We start from the raw sequence: 16,078 nt of genomic DNA, 5'->3' as shown, positions 1-16,078 counted from the left end.
TATTAATTTAGCTCGTTTCTAGTAATCTGTGTATCGCCACATGGCTGCGGCTTACCGGGTAAAGTTCCTAGCATCTGTCTCTGGTAGCTCAATGGCTTCTCCCTGACTCCACCTTTTTTTCTCCCAGCACACAGCCTAGCTTTCCCTGCCTAGTTCTGTTCTTCCCTTGCCATAGGCTCAAAGCAGTTCTTTATTCATTAACCAATAAAAGCAACACACAGACAGAAGGACCTCCCACACCATCAAATTCTTTCCAGTTCTATAAAGGAGAATGGGAGGTTTTTTTTATGTAGCTGTGAATATTTTTCCTGCATGTGAATAACATTGCCATTCTTCCTATACACAGATCAATGGGACTGTTACTGAGAACATGTCTTTAACTGATGCTCGGAAGCTGATAGAAAAGTCTAGAGGGAAATTGCAGCTTGTGGTGCTGAGGGACAGCAGGCAGACCCTTATCAATGTCCCGTCCCTCAATGACAGCGACTCTGAAGTAGAAGGTAAGAAGGGGAGCTGTGTGCTTTCTGGGGTGTCAGGGGGGGCCATGCCTCAACTTTGATTGAAAAAGAGAAGTATTCTTGATTTTTGTTTTTGATTGTTTGTTTATTTAAGTGTCTTTTCAAAGTAGATTTCTAGTAGGGAATTCTGGCACACTGGGAAGGACTCTCAATTAAGCCACTGAGAGCAGAACTCATTAGTAATATGCACACACCAATCAAGTATAGACTTTAGTGCTTTAAGAATGGCGGAAGCCAGACATGGTCGTGCCTTGAATCCCTCTCTCAGAAGACAAAGCCAAGGTCAGACCAGCCTGAAAGAAAGAAAGAAAGAAAGAAAGAAAGAAAGAAAGAAAGAAAGAAAGAAAGAAAGGGAAACCAAACAATAACCAAAAACATGTACTTCTTCTTTTCTTCTTGAGGCATTATCTTTATCTTAAATTAACTCTAGTGCTTACAAATATGTATTAAAAATCTCAAGGAGAAAAAGGCTGTTAGTATTTTCACCTTTAGAAGGTGGTGTGGAACAGAAAGCCACACTAAACGGTAAACTAAACTAAAACAGTTTAGTGTTATGGTACATGTTGCTTCCTAATATATGTCCCAGTTCCTGCTTGCTGTTACTGTTTGTTTTGCTTAAAACTTGGATAAATGCATTTATTCCAGTTTCACAGGCTACTTGGAAGGGAAGGAATCAAGTCCACTAAGTGCCCTTTTAATACTCGTAAGCACTTACATTGGGCTCTAAGGACCAGCTCTAAGTGTTTGTTCCTGGTCAGGGTAGGTGTGGTGTCTTTGAATTGCAGAGTGCAGCTGGCTGGCTGCCTTAGCTTCTGAGGATGTTTTAGAAAGCGGATGGGCTAAGAAGTACAGTAAAGTGGTCCTCCCTCCTATGCATATGCTAAAAGCTGTGTCAGTAAGGAGATGGGCTCTTGTCTTGTACAGCTTCCAGCCTGGGGATATGGCTCAGGAGAGGGCCTCCATCGTGTGTGCATGCTCCCGGAGGTGTGATGCCATCCCAGACCCACAGTTGGCTTTTCCACTGGCCCCTTCTTCAGACCACTGGGTGAAAACAGCATTGTGGGCTGGCAAGATGACTCAGAAGTTCCGGGAAGGCGCTTCCCTGAGATGCCTGGTGTGGACCAGCATGCCTGGTTTTGAAAGTTAGTTTCCGGTCCAGTGTGTCAGAAGTCTGACCAGTTCTTCTGGACTGTGAGTGTAGGACAGGAAAGCAGAGAGATCATGAAAACCGATTGTAGTTGACAGTTTCTTTCCTCCCCGACCCTCTGTATAATATCAGTATCGGAGAGCCTGGTTCCAACAAGATCCCTAAATGGTTTGAATATACGTTAAAATTTAAGGTGCACTGGTCTGTTTGGGAAGAGCATTTTCTCTATCTAGCCTCAGGTCCAGGCAATCACGGCTTGAAAATATGTGAGGAAAAGAGTCCAAAAGTCAAGGTTTCTTTTTCTTGTTATTCTATCAAGAATATGGCATAACCACCGTTGATACGGCATTGACAGGATGTTCTGTATTGTAGATAAAATGTGCAGGAGAGTATGGATAGGCTGCATGCTAACGTTTAGTGTCTTATACAAAGTACTTAATCATCTGTTGAGTTTGGTTGGGGAAATGGTTCTGGAACCAACTTCTACAGCAGACTTAGAAGGACTCTATGCTGTAGCTGGATCGCGGCCCCCTGAAAACAGCTTTGAAAACATTTGGGAAAAGAGAAGTGTTCTGTCTCCAGTAGACGGTCTCCTCATTAAATAATGTCTCTCTCTGAAAATTAGCAAGTTTCCTTTTTTTTTTTTCCCTTAGTAAAAATCAAAAGCCATCTAAACTGATGGTCTTTCCTCATGCTTCCCGCTCAGAGAATAGTGTAATTTTGGGTATGTATGTATTTTACTGAAAAGGACTTCTTTTATTTTTGAAACCAGATATCTCAGAAATAGAGTCCAACCGATCTTTTTCTCCAGAGGAGAAGCGCCAGCAATATTCTGACCAGGATTACCATTCCTCCAATGAGAAGCTGAAGGAGAGGCCGAGGTAAGGCCGGGTGGGCCTTCGTTTTAAGTGTGAATTGTGAATGTGTTATCTGCCGAGACATGATCATGGTGTGTGCTTCAGTTCAAGAGAGGAAACCTCAGGCAGACTGTCCAGGATGGGCGCCACACCCACGCCATTCAAGTCCACTGGGGACATCACAGCTGCAAGTGTCACAGAAACCAACAAAGAGCCCAGGTACCAGGAAGAAACTCCAGGTAAGCCTTTAAAATCATTTGCATGTGTGTGTCTGTGTGTGTTATACACAAGCCAGGTCATGCTAACCATGCACTACCAGCCCAGTACACTGATTTGAAGAATTGAGTTCAGAAATATGTGCTTGATAAAAAGCAAAATTACTTTTAAAATTTGTGAAGTATAAGAGGCCCTCTTTATTTTTCCCTTTTATTTTTTATTTTATTTTATTTTTTGGTTTTTCAAGACAGGGTTTCTCTGTATAGCTTTGGTGCCTGTCCTGGCACTAGCTCTTGTGGAGCAGGCTGGCCTCGAACTCACAGAGATCTGCCTGCCTCTGCCTCCCAAGTGTTGAGATTAAATGCGTGTGCCACCACCGCCTGACTGTTTTTCCCTTTTAATGTGGGAGGTAACCTTTTTAATATGTCATCAGAATCGGTCACCGTTTTGACATATTTGAGTCATAGTCCTCTTGCCCTCTGTCCGCAAACCCAACATCATCTCCCTGATCTTTCCTGCCAGTCTAAAATTATCATCATAACTCTCGGTACGTAACTATTCTGTATGGGCAAACCTGGCCTTGTTCTCAGGCTGTAGAGAGCACTGCCTTGTGCATCTGGACCTTGCGTTTTGGATGTTTCTTTTCTCTGACTTTCAGAAACCATGGTGACTGCTAATGTCTTAACAGTTAAACTTCATCTTTAAGTCTTTTTTTTTAAATAAGAAATAAACATGGGAGTGGGGCCTGGTGAGCAGGGAAAGGTGTGTGCTGTTGTTTGGGATGGTGCAAGTGCAACACAAGACACACTTGAAGCCTGTGGATTTTGCTATCTATATAAAGAAACAAGCTCCTGCTGGTCCGGATGATAAGGAAGAAGACTTTTGTCTTGTTTCGTTGTGATGTAGTTTCACAGTATGGGGCTTGAATCCACAGTCTCCTGCATGTGAGAGGCAAAGCTACACACAAGCTCACACCCTCAATCCACACTAAACTTTTTTTTTTTTTTTTTTAATTCACAATGCCTGAGGACCAGAGAGATTGCTCAAGGGCTAAGAGTTTCCATTCATCCTTATGGTAGCTCATAACCCTCTGTAGCTCTAATTCCAGGGCATCTGATGCCCTCTTCTGGCCTCAGCAACCATTAGGCTCTCATATGGTACATATATGTACGTGAAGAAAAGTCTCATATGCATAAAATAAAATCTCTAAATCCACAGTTCCTCAACCCAGAGCAGCCCCGAGAACTTTTCTTCGTCCTAGTCCCGAGGATGAAGCGATATATGGGTATGTATTTCCATTACTCTCTCCCCCTCCCATTCCTCTTCCACTCAGCAAATCTGCTTAGCTAAAATCCACAGCAGTGGCTTCTTCCTGCCCTGCCCCAGATGGTGAGTTTGCCATCTTTTTATACACTCTTATTCCTAACGTTCGTAAGAAAGAGAAGGAAAATCGGGGATTGGGTGAGCTCTGTGGCTCTGCAATCTGTTTACCCTTCCGTCTACTTCTCCGGAATGCTTTCCTGAATATTTGCTTTGGATGGATGCCACACTCCCAGCTAGGTGAAGCATCTCCAGACTGCAATGCTTCAGTAGAGACTGCAGGGGTGTGGTGGGGAATGTTGAGTGGTGTCTAGACTAAAGTCGTTGGGTTAGGACCAGCTTCGTTGGGTCTGAACTGTCTGATTTGACCAAACTTGTGGTGGGGTAACTCGGGAGGACATCCTCCTGTCGGATAGCTAGAGTGAACCCCTAATTCCATACTCTCATCTGAGGTGAGCTAATGTGTAAATTCTGTATTTTTGTTCCTTCGTGGGCTGACAGACATTCCTTTCACTATCCCAGGGAGATATAATTATAGGACACGAGAAAACTGAGAGGGAACGTTTGTAAACCAGGATGTCCCTTCCGAGCTAGAAACAGTTAAGTCTTGAGGATCTTGACGTGCACCCTTCACTTTAAACAGTCTCTCTCATCTTTCCTTTCTGAAACCGGACCTACGGCAGCCCTAACACCAAAATGGTGAGGTTTAAGAAGGGAGACAGTGTGGGCCTCCGGTTGGCTGGTGGAAATGACGTTGGGATATTTGTCGCTGGCATTCAGGAGGGCACCTCTGCAGAGCAGGAGGGCCTACAAGAAGGAGACCAGATTCTGAAGGTAGGTAAGGAAGCCTGCCTTCTAGCAGTCTCTTGGGAAGGTGCCTTTCTAGATGTTTTTCAGTGAAGGCGGTCTGAGAACAGCGGGTTCCTGGTTGCTGTAACAGTGGGTTCCTGTTTCCTGGTTGGCATGCTGGGAGCTGTCATTGGATTCTCCCTCTTTCTCCCCCATTGTTTGTTTTGTTTTACTTTTTGCTTTTTGTTGGGTTTCTCAGTGTAGTCTTGACTGTCCTGGAACTGGCTCTATAGACCAAACTGGTTTCAAACTCTCATTTCTTTCTATTTGTTTGTGCACACACACACCAACTTTGGTAGAAAATCCACATGCCATTAACTAGGGATCTGGTGAGCACTTCTAGGTCTAAAGGAGAGGGGAGAAGTGACTCTGATTCAATCAGAGTCAGGCTTCAGGACACAGGGCATGCCCTCTCTCTGCACTGATCTTCAGATTGCTCCTCTGGCGTGGGGGTTGCCAGACCCTGCATGTGCGCAAGCTTTCCAGCAAGAGTCCAGGCGACTGTCAAGGCAACACACGGTCCTAGGACATCCCTTTACCCCCAGCCTATGATGAAAGTCTTTTGAATGCCAGCCATGTTGATTTGCACTTGGTAAATATGCTGATGAAGAGGAAGCTTGTTTCCTGCTAGTGGGAAGCTAGAGGTTTAGAGCTTTGCTTATTAAAGTTGAAGAATAAAATCGATTCATCTTGTGGACTGTCCATGTGAATTTTATGAAGAGAAGTAGAGAATTCACATAGGGCTTCAGGCTCCCAATTTCTCTATAAAACTTGTTTAAAGACAAGAAGAATCGCTTCCATGCTGAGAACTTTTCTAGAAAGGTTTTTGGTTCCTGGCATCACCATGGTGACCAGGGAGATACTGGTGGGTTCTGACTTCTCTTGCCTTGTCCTTGGTGGAGGCCAGATAGCAGGTGACTACAAGATCTCTTTTCTTGTAAAAGGCTGAGACAGAGTGAGTTCCCTGAGCTAAGCAGAGAGGCAGCCACAGCACAGTTGGAGCTGATACCTAATCCTCCCCAGGCTCCCAGCACACCCAGCCAGGCCCTACACTGCACACAGATAATGAAAGATGATATTGGTCTGTTGGAAAGAACCGCACAGTGCGACCTTGAAGTACAGAAGGCTGCCTAACTCTTTTCACTGTAGTGTGCTCCACATTTCGTGGTCAGCCTGAAGATTGAAGGGATCTGTGTGCATAGCCTGTCCCTTTGTTGTTGTTGGAATTGTTGGTAGGTTTTTAAGAATGATTCTGTCTTTGGTAGGTAAGGCTTGCCATGTGCAGCGTGCTGTGCTTTAGCTGAACACAGGTCTTACAGACAATAGAAATATAGCTGCTTTCATTCATTCATTCATTCATTCATTTTCCTACTTGGTTTAACTGTCCCTTTGTTGTTTATTTGGTGTGACCGGTGTTTCTCTTTCAAATACTCTTATGGAATGGAAAAGACAAAAAGAAAACCAAAGATATTTGCAGGAGGGGGAGTGCTGGTGTTGGTGATGGTGGTGGTGGTGGTTGTTAATCACATGGATTTCGAAAGGCCACATCGTATTTGCGTGTGTCTTGTGGGGGGACACACGATATGCTTGTGCCTGTCATGCATGTGGAGATCAGAGGACACCTTTTGGGAGTCATTTCTCCCCTTCCTCGGGCAGCAGGCACACATACAGTGCAGAGTTATAGACAAAGCATTCTTACGACATAAAATAAACTTTATACATTGGGTCATGGAACTAGATAGAACCTTCAAATGAAGAAATACAAGTGGACAAGAAATTTTTTTCAGATGTTCAACATCCATAGGCATCAGGGAAGGGCGAATTAAAATGACTCACTGGCCTTCTATGTTACCTTGCAGACTCTTTCTGTAGTGTCCCCCTTAGGGACGTATAGTCCAGCAGCTTAATGGTACGGGGCCAGTGGTCTTCCGTGTAAGACTCATGCATCCTGTCTCATGAACACATCTTAAACGTGTTTCTTTTGCTTTGCTTTTGAGACAGAATTCCACTGACCCTGAACTCGTAGTCCTCCTGCCTCGGCCAGAAGCACCGGGATGGCAGCTATATCTAGTGTTAGATCGCTGTCAGAGACTGCAGGAATAAGGGAACGGTTGAGACGATCTGTGGCTGTGGATTTAAGATTTTACTTGAGTTAATTTTTAAAAAGTGTAGTGCCAGATCTGTTTATCACAGACCCCTTCACTCAGTATTGATTATGGTTATCTGTTTATTACCCTAATAGTGAACCTTTCTGGTTGCCTCTTTGGGAGACTCGAAGAAAGGGAGACAGACAGAATGACAAGAATTGACAAGAAATCCTAATCAGTTCAGAGATAAAATCTTTTTTTTCCTTTTCTGTTTTTTTTTTGTTTTTTTTTTGTTTTAAGACAGGATTTCTCTGTTTAACAGTCCTAGCTGTCTTGGAACTCACTTTCTAGACCAGGCTGTCCTTGAACTCGCAGAAATCTTCCTGCCTCTGTTTCTCAAGTGCTTGGATTAAGGGCATGCGCCACCACTGACCAGCTCAGTGACAGCATCTTAATTTGTAGACTTGGCAGATGTGGTGGTATGCAGAGCAGCGAGGAAGGGAGGTAGAACAGTACTCCAATAGTCCAGGCCAATAGGAAGGTGCCGGGCAGGTGACTGTACGAACTTATTACGCACATCCTGCTTTTGCCCTGGGCAGGCCCTAGTGGAAGCAGAAACTTGGGAGTCACCATTTTAAGTTTTCAGTCCTGTTAGGGATTAATCCTGGAGCTTTCCACATGCCAAGCATGTACTTGACCACTGAGGCATTTCCCCAGCCCCATCAGAACCTTACTATAACCCCCATGACACACGCGCGCGCGCGCGCACACACACACACACACACACACACACACTCATTTGTTATATCTGGTCTTTGCTTCCTTCCAGGTGAACACACAGGACTTCAGAGGGCTGGTTCGGGAAGATGCGGTTCTCTACCTGTTAGAAATTCCCAAAGGTGAAACTGTGACCATTTTGGCTCAGAGCCGAGCAGACGGTGAGCAAGTTTGACCATCTGTTTTCTTTGAGGGAAGTGGGAAGGAAGAATGAGGTGTCTTGGGACCAGAAGAGGCAACATTGGGTCACAAGGGTATGGAGAAAATTTGGGGTGCTGTTCATTTTGTATGAAAATGTTTTCCCTCCGTCTACCGAAACAATTTTGCCAGTTGTGCGTCATTTGGAGTTAAAAACTGCTTTTCTGAACAGTGACGCATCCTCACCTATGATGGGCGGCATTGGCTCCTCTTAGCTCTCGCCAGGCTCCTACCTTGATTCACTTCTCCAGATCCTCCCCTGTGCAGTGGGGGACAAGAATAGTCCCCTCCTGTTTGGGTCAAGAGATTGATGAGCAACTCTGTTAGTTAGGGGTCCTCAGAGAAACAGAACCACTGCATTGAATTTTAATTTCACACCCCCCTCTCAGTGTGTGGCCACTGTGGCCTCTCAGAAAAGCCTAGGATAATGTTTAATTAATTGTCTAGGCACCCCCATACACCATCAGGTCGACATAAAATCTACCCGCAGGGCACGTTAGGAAGTTGATAATTCTTGCTTCCTCCTGTTGGAGTCTGATTCCCGTAGGCCCATGTGCTGGGAGCGGAGGGATCAGGAAGGGGTGACCAGGAAAGATCTTCTGTGAGACCCAGCCCAGCCACCTGTGCTTTCGTTTCCCAGTGTACAGAGACATCCTGGCATGTGGCAGAGGAGATTCGTTTTTCATAAGAAGTCACTTTGAATGTGAGAAGGAAACCCCGCAGAGCCTGGCCTTCACCAGGGGTGAGGTCTTCCGAGTGGTGGACACGCTGTACGATGGCAAGCTGGGCCACTGGCTGGCTGTGAGGATTGGGAATGAGCTGGAAAAAGGCTTAATCCCTAACAAAAGCAGGTAACTCAGACAGTGCTTCCCTGAACGCACCTTCTAATCCCGTTCCCATGCCTCTGAGGAAATCCCGTGTGACATCATCATCTGCCATCACCAGGGGTTACGGGTATAGAGCTGGAACCTCTAGAGTCGGAGCACCTCAGGCTTGGTTGTTGCCATGGGTAGGATTGCCTGCTACCTTGCCTATGGGACACACCGTATGGCCTTAGCGCCCCCAGCACGCCTGGTCTCCCACCTTAGGGGAGGCTTGCATACCCTAGGAAACACTCGCTGGTGTGTGGCTGTGTAGAAACATAAGAAAGGTGATCTGTTTACTACATGCATTCCTGCTACCTATGAGCCACACATGGCATGTTCTGTACCCAGCTCCTTCTTGTGTGGTTCAGAGACCTGTTGGGCTCCTCTCATTGCTGTGACAAAATGTGTGTTGTGTGTATGTGTGTGAGAGAGAGAGAGGGGCGGGTGGAGGAGGGAATCCTCAGCTTGCTTTCTCCCTTGTGTTCAGTCTGGACCCCAGCCCGTGGGAAGGTGCAGTCTATTCAGGGTGGATTTTCCCTTTCTGGAAACACCTTCATAGACTGACCTACAGGTTGTGACTCTAAATCTAGTCAGGTTGACAGTGAAGCTACATACCACACTGCCTTTTCTGCCTCCACGGCCCCCTTCATTGTCTTCATTGTCAGGCAGAGTCAGCCATGGGTTCTTCCAGGGTACTGACTAGGTCTTCATAATAACCTGATCCCATGCTGTGGAGAATGACTTCTGGCTTCTTCTCTCAGAGCTGAGCAAATGGCTAGCGTCCAGAACGCCCAGAAAGAGACCGCTGGGGACAGAGCAGACTTCTGGAGGACGCGTGGCCAGAGATCTGGGGTCAAGAAGAATGTCCGCAAGAGCCGGGAAGACCTGACGGCGGCCGTGTCAGTTAGCACCAAGTTCCCGGCCTACGAGAAGGTTCTGCTGAGGGAAGGTGAGGCAGCTCCACGGCCGTGGAAGAGATCTGCTGAGCTCTGAGCCCCTTCCTCCATTGTGGCTGTAACCGTCAAGTTCCAACTTTGTCTGTCACTTACACCAAGATACGTGGTGAGGGAATAGTATTCAGCAAGGAGCCTGAGTGGTTTGGGTTCCTCAGTGGAGGCGAATTCTCGAGATACAGAACATACTTTTAATCCTGACTCTCAAGTGTTTGTATACTAACCACTGAGTGGGGGTGCGAAGCAACAGAGCATCAGAGAAAGACAAGTGAAGTTTCTATTGAACTCGACTCTGCGGGGAGGGCAGTGAAGGCTTCTCGTTCAGGAAAGACTGGAGTCCAGCTGGAGGGGCAGAGTTCAGTTCCTTTTGCTGAGTTTGCAGAAGTGTAGATGGCATTTTTGCCTCCCATCGGGACACTATGATCGCAGGTACATGTCTGATAGCCTTTCTCGTTTCCTTTCAGCTGGCTTCAAGAGGCCTGTGGTCTTATTTGGCCCCATAGCAGATATAGCAATGGAAAAGTTGGCCAACGAGTTGCCTGATTGGTTTCAAACTGCAAGTAAGTCAGCCCATGGGGTTTTGCTCCCAAAGTGTTTATCTTTTTTAAATTTATTTATTATATATACAGTGGTCTGCAGCATATATGTTTGTATTCCAGAAGAGGGTACCAGATATTACTACCAATGGTTATGAGCCACCATGTGGTTGCTGGGAATTGAACTCAGGACCTCTGGAAGAGTAGCCAGTGCTCTTAACTGCTGAGCCATCTTGCCAGCCTCCAAAATGTTTATTTTGAAAGTTTTCTGGCATGCAAAGGTTGGAAGACCCTCTGCCTGGAGTCACTGCGTCATGTTGCTGGATATGTTTTCTTTCCTCCACCTGCACCAAGACAGACACACACACTTCCTTTTGAAATTGTCTGTTGAGCCAGTTCAGTGTTTAAGTTGCCAAGTTATGATGCTTTATCCTTGAGTATACGTGTGTGTCTCCTTATAACAGGATTATTCTTTTACATAAAGACAATATCATTGTCCCCTCAGTAACAAAGAGGTTTAATGTTGTGGTTTGAACATTGCTAATCTTTTTTTTTTAACATTGCTAATCTTAAATATTCTACAAATTGAAACTTTCTGAGTGTCAACATGGTAGCACAAGTGGGAAATTCCACACTTGCTCTCACGTGAGTGATCAGCATCTAAATCCAGGTGCACTAAAGATGCTCCATAACATTACCCTCAGTCTATGTGTATGAAACAGGGATGACAGAAATGATTTTTTTTTTAAATCAAGGTTTTTCAGATAGCCCAGGTTGACCCTAAAATTACTGTGTAGCTGGGGATGACCTTGCATGTCTAATCTTCCTGTCTCTATCTCCCAAGTCCTGGTATAACAGGAATATACCTCTGTGCTTGGTTAAGCCGTGAATGAGTCTACTATGTAGATATGGGTCTCCTTTTTTTACAGATATTTTAATTCTGCATATGTTAATATTTAAAAAAACAGATAAGCATTTCTGGTCCCAAACATTTTCTTTCTTTCTTTTTTTTTTTTTTTTTTTTTAAATTCAGGATCATCCATTTCAGTGGATATTTAGGACTTTTTTATATCTGGATCTATCCCAAGAGTTTCTTGGGATATTGATACTTGGAGAATACACCCCAATTGGAGCATAAGTACTTCCTATTAGGTTAACCTAGCAATTCCCTCATGGTTAGATTTCCATCTAATAATTCTGGGTTGCAGCTCAGTGGTATGACGCTTGCCTCATATGAGTGAAACTCTGGTGTTTGATATATAAAACACATGTACACAAGCACTTACACACATGCGTGTACACTTAGGTGTGCACACACACACAAGAACATGCCCACGGTTTCAGTTCAGCTAGAGGTGTGATCCCATCTCACTGCCTGCCACGAGGTGATGGCTTGTGCCAGGTGTCCCACTGTGCTGGTGTTAAGTTGGGGCATTTGGTCATCACTGTTTTTTTTTTATCAGTGTTACTTAGCCCTCTTTTTCTTTTGCAGAAACTGAACCCAAAGATGCCGGATCTGAGCGGTCCAGTGGAGTAGTCCGGTTGAACACTGTGAGACAAATTATTGAGCAGGTGAGAAAATCATCAGAAGCCCCCATTGTCAGAGAACTGGATCCTGGTTTGGAATAGAATGTGTGTTTTAATAAAATGCAAAGGAGGGGTTGGAGAGATGGTTCAAAGGGTAAGGGCACTAGCTGCTCTTCAAGAGGACTCGAGTTCAATTTCCAGTACCCACATGACAGCTCACAACTGTCTGTAACTCCAGTTCCAGGGTATCCAACACCCTCACATAGACATACATACAATCAAAACATCAGTGCACATAAAGATAAAAAGAAAGCATAAATTTTTTTTAAAAAATACTAATGATAAAAGCTTAATGTAAATTGAAGACATTTCACTATATAAGCCAGATGCTATTCAGCAGCAGAGTTCCTCTAATTAAACCAAGTAGCATTTATTAGTAATCCCTCTTTATTAGAGAGGAATATATCTCAGGACCCCTGTTGGGTGTCTGAAACCATGGAGAGAGTACCAACACTCTGTGTACATGTATGTATGTATACACACAAACACACACAAACACACAACACACACAAACAACACAGGTACTTTTTAGTCACATGTATATCTGTGATAATTTAATTTATAAGTTGGCATGGTGGGAGATAAACAGCAGTAACCAAAAACAAAATAGACCAATCATAAAAATACACTCTAATAACACTTTTACAAATATGGCCTGTCCCCTCCTTCCCTCTTAGAACTTTATACTATCCTCCCCTTCTCACCCACTGTTGACCCCAGGGGACACTGGAGGATGAAGCATGGACTAAGACGGTTCTACAGTCATTCTATAAGAGATTGTTATCTCATTCAGGAAGTGGTGGTGCACACCTTTAATACCTTCACTTGGGAGGCAGAGGCAGGCAGATCTCTGTGAGTTTGATGCCAGCCTGGTTTACAGAGCCGAGTTCTAGGACAGCCAAGGCTACACGGAGAAACCTTGTCTCAAAAAACTGGGGGAGGGGGAGTTTTATCTGATAATATGGAAGTGGATGTGATATGGAAAGAAATATTTTTAGCTTTTTAATTTAAATATACAGGACAGGACATGGCAGTACATGCCTTTAATCTTAATATCAGGAGGCAGAAGGAAGCAGATCTCTGAGATCAAGGCCAGCCTGGTATACATAGTGGCTTCTAGCTAAAGCTACACAGTTAGACTCTGTGTGTCCCCCGCATCCACCCAAAATGAACACACATTTCATCTGATACAGTGTTTACCTGGGAAGACAAAGCCCTTGATGATATTGCGTCATGTCACCATGTACCGTCCTTTCTCCACTTGTAACAGGACAAACACGCCCTCCTTGATGTGACCCCCAAAGCTGTGGACCTGCTCAATTATACTCAGTGGTTCCCAATCGTGATTTTTTTCAACCTGGATTCGAGACAAGCTGTTAAAACCATAAGACAGAGGCTGAGTCCAACATCCAATAAAAGTTCCCGGAAGTTATTTGATCAAGCCAACAAGCTCAAAAAGAACTGTTCTCATCTCTTTACAGGTAAGTGAAACGTAAAAGGTGGTCCATGCTCCAAATGAGAAATAAAATAGTCTGAGTATGGGATATGGAGTCCTGCTCTGGACTCATTCAAGAATAGTTAATAATAATTGGGCCGGGCGATGGTGGCGCACGCCTTTAATCCCAGCACTCGGGAGGCAGAGGCAGGCGGATCTCTGTGAGTTCGAGACCAGCCTGGTCTACAGAGCTAGTTCCAGGACAGGCTCCAAAGCCACAGAGAAACCCTGTCTCGAAAAACAAAACAAAAAAAAAAGAATAGTTAATACGGTGGGGTGGATATTTAGCCCGATGGCGTTTGTATTTTAAGCCTTGTGATTTTGACCTCCAGAAATGACTGTAAAGATCTAAGAAATGCTAATAACCTGTCATTTTAATGACATTAGATTTTTGTGGTAGACTCAAGGCTAATGATTGACCCTAGCTTATGACCAAGCTCCCATGTGTGTGGTAACTGCGTGTTACTGTTCTTGACTTACTGTCAGTGATTCGTTAACTGACTGTGTGATAGCAGCTTATTGTAGTGACGGATCGTATCTCCCAAGTAGAAACCTGAGCACTCTGAATGGGGAAGACCTAAGCGTTTGTTCCCTCTACATTTCAGGTGTGCTAATGCTGTGGGTGGACTTTCTTTTCTTAAAGGTTACCTTTATGATTTAGAGATGCTTGCTAAATAAAATCTTTATACATTATCTAGTAGGCACAGTAGAATCTGCAGTGAGAGAAGATAGAGTGTGGCTAGACTGGCCAGGTACCGTGACACGGATGTCGGTGCTGCACACATGCGAGTTTATAGCCTGGCCACTACTTTATCTGTATATAAAACCTTCCATAATTAGGTATTTTTAAAATGCCAAAAATAGACCCATTGCCGCTGTTACTCATGATGGTTAGATGGTCTAAAAATATGGCATAGTTAATGTCCTGTCTTTATAAATAAGTGGCATGGGTATGCTGTGATCAAGCATTTAAGAGTTACAGTTTTTGTTTGTTTGTGCACTGCTTTCCTTTGTGGGGACACCATAAGGATACCACATAGATGCTACCTTTTTACTCCAGTGACTTTAGAGGTCCGTGACAGTTGTTATCAGCCATGGATATTTTGGGAAGAGCAAGATGAATGGAGGATTTGTATCCACATTTGACCACTGTTTACTGTAGTTGAGCTCTTCATGTTAGAGATGTAGGTCTTAACACTGTTGTGAAGGCTGTAACTAAGACAGTGTAACCAGAGTGTTCTATTATTGGCTAAAGCCTTATCCGTTGGGCCACTGGGATTTTTAGTAAACCTCTAAACTGAATGCTGTAAATGTATCATTGCAGCTTATGGTTGTTTCTGTTTTTTGTTTTTTTGCATACTTATTCTTGTATCTTCCTTAATTGTTACCACTAGCAGTACTATCTTGCTTTGTAGTGGCACGGACAGTAATGCTAGTCTGGCCTATCTGCCACCTAGTCAGTCCCATAGGAGCTTGTACAGGTCACAGATCCTAGTGCAGCTGAGCCCAGACAAAAGCTGCCTTTCCTGACTACATCTCATGTCCTTACAACCCAGCTAGATGAGTCAGACGCCAGAAAGGGTGATGTGTTGGTTGGTTGGTTATCCTTTGTCTGAAGTGCTTATGACCAGAAGTGTTTCATATTTGGATTTTGCAGTGCTTTTATAAACATAGTTAAACATTTGAGTTTAATATACTCATTAATTAAGACACTTTAGTCAGAGACTTGTTAAAAAAGCAAGTTGGCTTGTCAGAAAATAATTTCAAAGCCAGGCAGTGGTAGCACATGCCTTTAATTTCAGCACTCAAGAGGCAGAAGCAGATGGGTCTCTGTGAGTTTGAGGCCAGCCTGCTCTACAAGAGCTAGTTCCAGGACAGCTAGGACTGTTACACAGAGAAACACTGTATCAACCCTCCCCCTTTCTCAATGAAAATATTTAATATATGATACATTTATGCATGTATATCATAAAAATGAAATTTGAATTGCATGTATTCTTAGGACCTTCAAAGTGCTTGGTTCATGGTTTATAGGCTGCTGTGATGTCCTTATCAGCTTAGAGACCCAAACTAGCCCACCTTTATGATAAATTGTGGCATGGTAAAGCACCATGGGACAGTGTGGCTATTTTATCTGCGTTCCAGGTTTCATTAAAATGAAGTTTTTGGTGTTCAACCCTGGAATTTGGGAGTAGTTTTCAAGCGCTGTTTCTGTAATTATTATCTTTCAACGTCACATTACAGAAAAATGTTTTCTTCTGTGTGGCGTTTGTTTGTTTTGGTCATTATTTCGTCTTTGGAAGAGCACAACGGGGGGGAAAACACAAATTGCTGTAGATAATACTAAGATTAGGGGAGTTTAGGGATGTGGACCACAGGAAGGAAATGGGCTGCGGGGTGGCTTGCCTATTTAGCTTGTGTCTGGTACTTGAGTGTTAAGGTAGCCCCAGGACAGCCCTTTCCGAGATGTAGTTTGTGTACTATACCATTGACCCATTTGAAGGGCCTGTCTCAGTTCCTTCAGGGTTGTGTGACCTGTATACGGAATTTTCCTATGCCGGTGGTTGCTCCCACATAATCACTTAGAAACTTAATATTAATTGTAAATGCTCGGCCAGTAGCTCAGGCTTGTTACTAGCTACTCTTACATTTATTTTTTTTTAAATAAACTT

At 44.1% G+C, this 16,078-nt stretch overlaps 1 protein-coding gene across 5 annotated transcripts in view; it reads left to right on the top strand.

The window, feature by feature from the left end:
* Positions 1 to 16,078, top strand: part of Tjp2 (tight junction protein 2) — a 95,476-nt gene that overhangs the window by 69,400 nt on the left and 9,998 nt on the right. For all 5 annotated transcript variants that reach the window (XM_013348097.2, XM_005352076.2, XM_026781462.1 and 2 more), the window contains exons 7-17: positions 347 to 500; positions 2,438 to 2,546; positions 2,628 to 2,761; positions 3,957 to 4,023; positions 4,742 to 4,892; positions 7,824 to 7,932; positions 8,610 to 8,820; positions 9,597 to 9,784; positions 10,253 to 10,348; positions 11,817 to 11,896; positions 13,182 to 13,392. In XM_013348097.2, coding sequence (XP_013203551.1) covers positions 347 to 500; positions 2,438 to 2,546; positions 2,628 to 2,761; positions 3,957 to 4,023; positions 4,742 to 4,892; positions 7,824 to 7,932; positions 8,610 to 8,820; positions 9,597 to 9,784; positions 10,253 to 10,348; positions 11,817 to 11,896; positions 13,182 to 13,392 — 1,510 coding nt within the window. The remainder of the gene's footprint in view (positions 1 to 346; positions 501 to 2,437; positions 2,547 to 2,627; positions 2,762 to 3,956; positions 4,024 to 4,741; positions 4,893 to 7,823; positions 7,933 to 8,609; positions 8,821 to 9,596; positions 9,785 to 10,252; positions 10,349 to 11,816; positions 11,897 to 13,181; positions 13,393 to 16,078) is intronic.

Source organism: Microtus ochrogaster, chromosome 8, assembly GCF_000317375.1.
Source record: "Microtus ochrogaster isolate Prairie Vole_2 chromosome 8, MicOch1.0, whole genome shotgun sequence".
Lineage (NCBI taxonomy): Eukaryota > Metazoa > Chordata > Mammalia > Rodentia > Cricetidae > Microtus > Microtus ochrogaster.
The sequence above is the reverse complement of the archived record's forward strand: the minus strand, read 5'-3'. Positions and strand labels throughout refer to the sequence as shown.